The sequence below is a fragment of the Astatotilapia calliptera genome, chromosome 18 (genome assembly GCF_900246225.1).
Source record: "Astatotilapia calliptera chromosome 18, fAstCal1.2, whole genome shotgun sequence".
NCBI classification, from domain to species: Eukaryota; Metazoa; Chordata; class Actinopteri; order Cichliformes; family Cichlidae; genus Astatotilapia; species Astatotilapia calliptera.
In genome coordinates, this window is record NC_039319.1 from 18,620,389 (window position 1) to 18,627,265 (window position 6,877).

The 6,877-nt window shown below is 42.2% G+C and overlaps 1 protein-coding gene across 1 annotated transcript; it reads left to right on the plus strand.

Annotated features, from left to right (window-relative positions):
* Positions 1 to 1,734: 1,734 nt before the first annotated feature.
* On the plus strand, positions 1,735 to 5,672 carry espnlb (espin like b). Its single transcript, XM_026150000.1, has 5 exons — positions 1,735 to 1,764; positions 2,119 to 2,251; positions 2,463 to 2,581; positions 3,780 to 3,959; positions 4,050 to 5,672. Exons 1-5 carry the CDS (start codon positions 1,735 to 1,737, stop codon positions 5,670 to 5,672), a joined length of 2,085 nt encoding a protein of 694 aa, XP_026005785.1.
* Positions 5,673 to 6,877: the final 1,205 nt, after the last annotated feature.

Consider the following 6,877-nt stretch of genomic DNA (forward strand, 5'->3'; position numbering starts at 1 on the left):
TCCACAGTGAAACATGTTTTACATCCTGATGGACTGAGAGGGTGCTTGACAGAAATTTGCACCTGCCCACATTTATACATGAACTGGTAACAGTTAGCGCAAGAAAAAAGTTTCAGAGTCAGACGAACCAAATATTGAGCTATTTGGCAACAATGACAAGATGTATGTTTGGAGTAATAAAGGTGAAGCGTTCAAACCTAAGAACACTGTACCAGCTGACAAGCATGGTGGTGGTAGCATCATGCTCTGGGGCTGTTTCGCTGCCAGTGGTGCTTGTACACTGGATAAAGCGGAAGAAAAAATGAAGGAGGACTATACTGAAAATTTGAGGACTGTGCTGGGTCAGTGCCAGGAAGCTACATCAACTCTGCCAGTTCTGCTAAGAAGAGTAGTCAAATATGCAGCCAGAAGTATGTCAGAAGCTTGTTGAGTGTCTGGTTCAGGTGCAATTTGCTAAGGGATGTATAGATGTATATACTTTTAACCCTATGTGGATTAGAGACCATTAAAAAGAAATTCACACTTGTGCAGCCAATTCTTGTTTTTCTTGTTTTAATTGTAATCCCAAATTACCATAACATTCATGCCCATGACGAGTAACTTCTGAGGACAACTGTACATTCATAGAGCCATCAGTCTATAGGCTACTTCCAGGTCCAGGTCACCCTATCCCACTGCTTTAATTATGCACACCAAGAAGGACCCCCATCTGTGTTTTTAGTCCAGGTGATGTTGTTCCTTGGTCTTTCTATTTATTGGCAGGTACTGAGTGAAAAGACAACCATCAGTTTCTGGGTTCTCTGTGTCATTATTCTATTTTCTAATATTTATTTATCTAAAAAAAACAACCAAAAGAAAACTTTCATCCAACTTTCATCTTGTGTCGGATTATTGGACTGTCAGGACTATATAGGTAGGTAAAACATACATTCTGAAAAACAAAGGCTGATTAATACAGCAGGAAAATAGAGAGTGCATAATAAGAGTGTGACACCTTTTTGAACATATATATTTTTCTCCACTGACTGTATTTAACCTTAGATGAGAAATCCTAAATTGAGAATTTCTTGTGTTTTGTTTGCTTTTTTTATAAGTGGGGTGAAAGATATACAGCAGTCACTTATAAACTGGTGAAAGTTGCAATACAGTGTCAGTATTAAAGGAATTGATATATTGTTTTTAGAAAAGGCGCGAAATTTGGTGCATATACAAACAGCTTTTAGAGGATAGAAATACCAATAACAACAGGCTGTCTACATTTTTCACAAGTATTTTATAAAACCCTTAGCTACTAGGCTGTAAAAGTCACTCGTTGCTTTCAAAAGGGTACAAACATTGTAATTATCTGTGTAGTATTTAGCGTATTGGATGGCATGAAGCAGGATATCATGTCTCTCCCAACTCTAACATGCTTTCTCCTGCACTCTGTGTGGGCTACGCTACATTCGCTGATCAGTTTCCAGTTTCACCGCCTATTCTTCCAAGTTCTAAGAGTGCGGCCTGCATCTTTACATTAACTGTGAATGTGTGCGCATGTGTGTGTGCCTGTGTGTGTGCCTGTGTGTGTGTTTGTGCTTTAGAAGGTCTTGGTGTTTTAGCAGATTAGTTGGGAGCTATTTGCTGTTGTGTGGTCTGTGTCACATTTCTGCACTGGTGGCGATCCTCTTTTGCTGGTTTTACCTTTCTGTATCTACCCTTGTCATTTTCAGAAAGAGGCTATTCTGCATGGAGTGAATGAGCACAATCAACATGGAGAACAGCAAGGTGACCAGTCGTCCATGTAGAGCCTAAAATGAAAGTTTTTACCTCAGAACAAACGTGCAGTGTTTTTAAGAGCAGTCACTGGCAAATAAAGTCACTAATTGCTGCAGAGTGTTGTAGACATAACTGAAAAGAAGCATTTGTGTTCAACTACTGTGGCAAATGGAAATACCTATTCGTTTCAGTTCAATTTATATATTGCCAAATCACAACAACCTTTAACTCAAGGCGCCGTGAGTTTGAGTTTGTTTATTTAAATAAAAAGCAAAACAGATTTATTGTAAAATCCTTTTGCTACATGTGTTGAACTGCCCCTTAAAGCACTGCTCATCCCCGCTGTGTGCATGTCCCCAGCAGCCAGTGAAGGAGGTGCCCCCCCTGCCTCGCCACCCAACCCCTCTTCCTGTGACCTCTTCCTCTCTGACCCCTGCTGTCACTTCAAAACACCACACCACAGGCTCCATCCAGCATGTGCAGGTGGCCTCATCAGGTGACTAACACATCCAGCATATTTGCATTTATTTATGTATTTGTTAAAGTAATGTAAGAATATGAAAATGCAGCCATTACATGTGTAACTGACAGCCTTGTTCCTGTTCTTTTCTTATAATCATGATCACACTAGATATCTGCAGGTAACACAGGATTTCACATACAGATATATATGTAAGTATATATAATGTTTGTTTACTTGTTTACAGTGGTGACATCGTTCAGTCATCTGAGGCCTCCAGAGAGGGACCTCACACCGTTCTCTCAGATGAAGTCTGTTAAGTCTCTGAGGCATGCCGGCTTCACTGCGGTCTTCACTGGACAAGCGGTGAGCTGGCTGGTGCATTGTTATGTACCGTACTGTACTGTGTTACATATCAGTGTGGCTGTAGCTCAGGAGGTAGAGCAGGCCCTCTGCTAATTGGACGGTTGATGGTTCGATATCTGGCTGTTCCAGTCTGCATGCCAAAGTATCCTGAGCTAAGTACTGAACCCCAGGTTGTTCTCTGATGTTGTTCCATCTAAGTGTGAATGTTAGCTAGAAAACAATTAAGCAGATATGTGTGTGTATCTATCTATCTATCTATCTATCTATCTATCTATCTATCTATCTATCTATCTATCTATCTATCTATCTATCTATCTATCTATCTATCTATCTATCTATCTATCTATCTATCTAAACATGTTGAGTGCTCGCATAGAGTAGAAAGGTGCTATGTAAGAACCAGCCTGTTCGTATATAGCACAAAAAATAACAATAAATTCGTTGTGAGCACCGCCCCCTATTTACACAATAACCCAGTCTAAAAGTTGATTCCCTGGTGCTGCTGATGGAAACCTGGAATGGACACATTCATCCATTTTTTAATCATCCATCCATCCATCCATCCATTCTCATCTGTCTTCTGCTTCCTATTTAGGGTTGTTGGGGGCTGGAGCCTATCCCAGTGGATGCTGGGATATTATTCACAGATCATGATCTTCATCCCACGGAAATGACAGCAATTTCCTCTACATAACACCGTGTGACGTTAACAGAATGTAACCTGAAAAGTGAAGTGCCTTAAACTGAATTCTTCCAAATGACCAACAGGGGGCGACTCTGGCTTCAAAAAATCAGACTATCGTCTAACCTAACCCTAACGCAGACTGAGTCTATAGGGGAATGATATTATTTCGAACTGTGTAGGACCTTAGTAAACACATTTTGCCAATTATTGTTTTTAGACTTTATTATAACAGAAATATTTATTATAACAGAAAAGCTGAGAACTGAGGGGGAAGATACGCAGAAAATGACAACAGTGAATTGAAATCCCTGCCTCTACAATAGCCTTTCGAGAAATCAGTTATCTGTGCAACCCAGTGAGCTAAACCAGCAGTCTGATGAGTCTGACATCATCGTGAAAGAATAAACTGTCTTTATTAGGAAAAATGTTTATGAGGATTTAATTTCAGGGATTTTATCTTCAGAGCCGGAGCTCAGTACTTTCCCTCTGTCTCACATTATTGCGCGGTGACAGAAGCTTGACGGTGGGGAGGTGCCGGAGGAGTTACCGATTGTCGACGTGATCCTGGCTGACATTGACTCCCTCGTGCCGACACATGACGAAACAGGCCGTCCTATTGCCGAGTGGAAACGACAGGTGATGGTGCGGCAGCTGCAGGTCAGGCTACAGGATGATGAGGAACAGAGGAGACAGGTACTGTCCAGCTTTTATACTGCACTGTGTATACAAAATTCCCAAAGCGTTGAGCTACTTGCTTAAAATCCATATTGTTCCCTGTAACAGGACACAGCTAATGGCTACATGCCAGTTGATGGCTGGAAGTACTCCCAAGCCCACAACGCAGTCTTGGGACCCTTCGGTGAGCTCCTAACAGAGGATGACCTGGTGTACCTGCAGCAGCAGATTGAGTCTGTTTCACATCAGAAACGCTGCCAGGCGTATGAGCTGGAGCTGACCAGGCTGACTGAGGAGCTGAGGGCAATTTTACCTTATCCTATTGTCAACATTTCCCTCAACAGAGAGGTTCTGCAGCAGATGGACTCTGAGGGGAAAATGCAGCTGACTTTGCCAATCTGGTGCAGCCGTGTCTCAGAGATTATCAAGAATATGTCTCTCCTGGTGGCTAATCTGACTCAAATCACAGAAAAAGATGGTGAAATGGGGTTAGTGGAGGGCATGGTGGAAGGGATGAAGGGTTTACAGAAGATAAAAGGTAACCCAGGAATTGAACTGGGACAGGGATTAGTGCAACCAGGTCTAAACTCAGAGGAAGCCCATGTGGAGGCCTCCAGTGTATGTAGGATACCTCACATAGGGATGGCATCTGCTTTTAGCCATCGTTTGGAGAGCAACAGCTACAGAAGAGCACAAAGGGAAAAGGTGGAAAGGGAGATCCAGCAGTCTGGAGTCTCAGTTAGAAACCTCAGATCAACCTTTGAGGGTCAGATTGGTAGCATTTATCCCTTTGCTGGGGTTATAAAAGCAGGAGGGGGGTTGACAAACCAGGCTGTAAATGGAGCTTCAAGCAGAAAGAACAGCAATGTCAATACAAGCTTCAAATGTGAGGTTGACCAACCTGACACTCCTAAAACAGCTGCACCTGTAATGGAAACGACCAGCTTAAGAAAAGAGCGAATCGTGGTGCTATTCCTGAGCCACTGGAAGAAATCTGCATATGCTATTACAGTGAGAGCAGCAAGGCAGAGGCAGGGACAGGCTGCAGCGCCAGGAAGAGTGACAGAAGCACAGCCCCAACAGAAAATCCCCTCTATGTTTCAGTTCTGCCAACAACGAAGTGCTGTGGATAAAATGCTGAACTCCTGGAGAAATAAACTAGAACTTAGAGAAGTGCAACCTTTACCTTCCTTTAGCGTTTCACAAAATCCTCCACTTTGTGTAACCTACTCCCCAGAACAATTCCTTCCAGATGTGGATGGTGTTGCAGTGAGCCATGACAGCTTGACCCTCGATCTCTTTATGCTGGGTTACTTTCACATCTTAGAGCAGGATTTGTCAGCTGAGGAGAGGAAGATGAGGCACCTCCTTTGCTTTGAGGTCTTTGACCGTGTTGGCAGTTTTCCTTGGGAGAAGGTGCGGGACTTCCATAAGGCTGTCCTCCAGGAGATCCAGGCTGGGAAGCGACAGTGGAGCGACGGCTTCGAGGACATCAAATTTCACTTCTTTGGTGATTCAAATCCATGTCACTGTCCACCACCATCATCATCATCATTGCTGCCAGATTCCAAATTAGTACCCAAAGTTATAGTTCAAAGTGCTACTCCAGATGAGCGCTGCAGTGACACAGACTTCTCCTGCTTCCACAATGAAGACATTTGTAAATATATTGACCGCAGTTTTGCTTTCTGGAAAGAGAAGGAGGCGGAGTTGTTTGACTTTGAACAGTAAGTCTGCTTGTTAAACGTGATGCTTTTGCACAGATTGATGTTGGTGTGTTTGTTTTGTTGAACTAATAAATTTTGTAGCAGTATTAAAAGGTGTGACTGATAAATAGATGTAGTTATTGTGTAGCTAGAAAATAATGTAAAAAAAAAGTGATTTCCCATGTTGTAACACTGACAAAGTTACAGCAAACATTTCATACAGTTTACATAATTTGAGAGATCATTGCAATTTGTTCGGACTCTATTTAAAAGGACAGTGCAGTAAAAATACATATCGAAAGGAGTTTGATGATCATGTTAAATGTGTCCCAACACATGAAAACAATATGTTCTCGGCTGTGTAAAGTGACAGCATCTCTTATTAACAACACACACTGTGTAAAAGTCGGCTACCCTGTGTTAGAAACCAGAAAGTGCTGAGTTTGAAAGGCAGGGAGGATCTGATAAAATATGTAGATGCAAAAGATGCATGTGCCTCTCAAACCGCAGTTATGTTAGAACGGAAGTGCATCTCCTGTCAGTTCTAAGATTTTATGTATTGGGACTTAATAGAGAAATACAAAACATGACACATTACACTGTAAACATTAAGCCAAGATGCAGGAGAAATGTAGTACACTGTCACCATCTTCAATGGAAATAAGAGGTTAAGTAGCAGTCACGTGCTACTAATCAAATACACTTAATTAACTGATAATCAGCCAGTGTGAGCGCCTCTATAAAAGCAGAGGTTTTGGCAGTCTGCTGCTTTGGAACATTGAGCATTGAGGTGTTTGTTATTACAATGCCAAAGAGGAAAGAAATAAGCAGTAACCTTAGAATAGCGACTATTGTTGCCCATCAATCTGGGAAGTGTTAGTTTAAGGCCTTTTCCAAACAGCCAATCTTCCCAGGAGTGGATGTTCGAGAAAATACAGCCCAAGGTCAAATTGCAGAAAGGGTTGTCAAGAGAAAGCCTCTCCTTAAAAAGAACATGGCTGCATGGCTTAGGTTTGCAGAGTTGTATCTTTAACAATAAGCTTAGGACCGCACAGCACCACGTTTGGCAAAAACCAAACACAGCATAGCAGCACAAACATCTGGCTTGAACGACGAGTCAGCATACAGAGAGGAGTTGCAACAGCTAACGGACTAGTGTAGAGTCAACAACCTGTCTCTGAATGTGGACAAAACAAAAGAGATGATTGTTGACTTCAGGAAAGCACACAG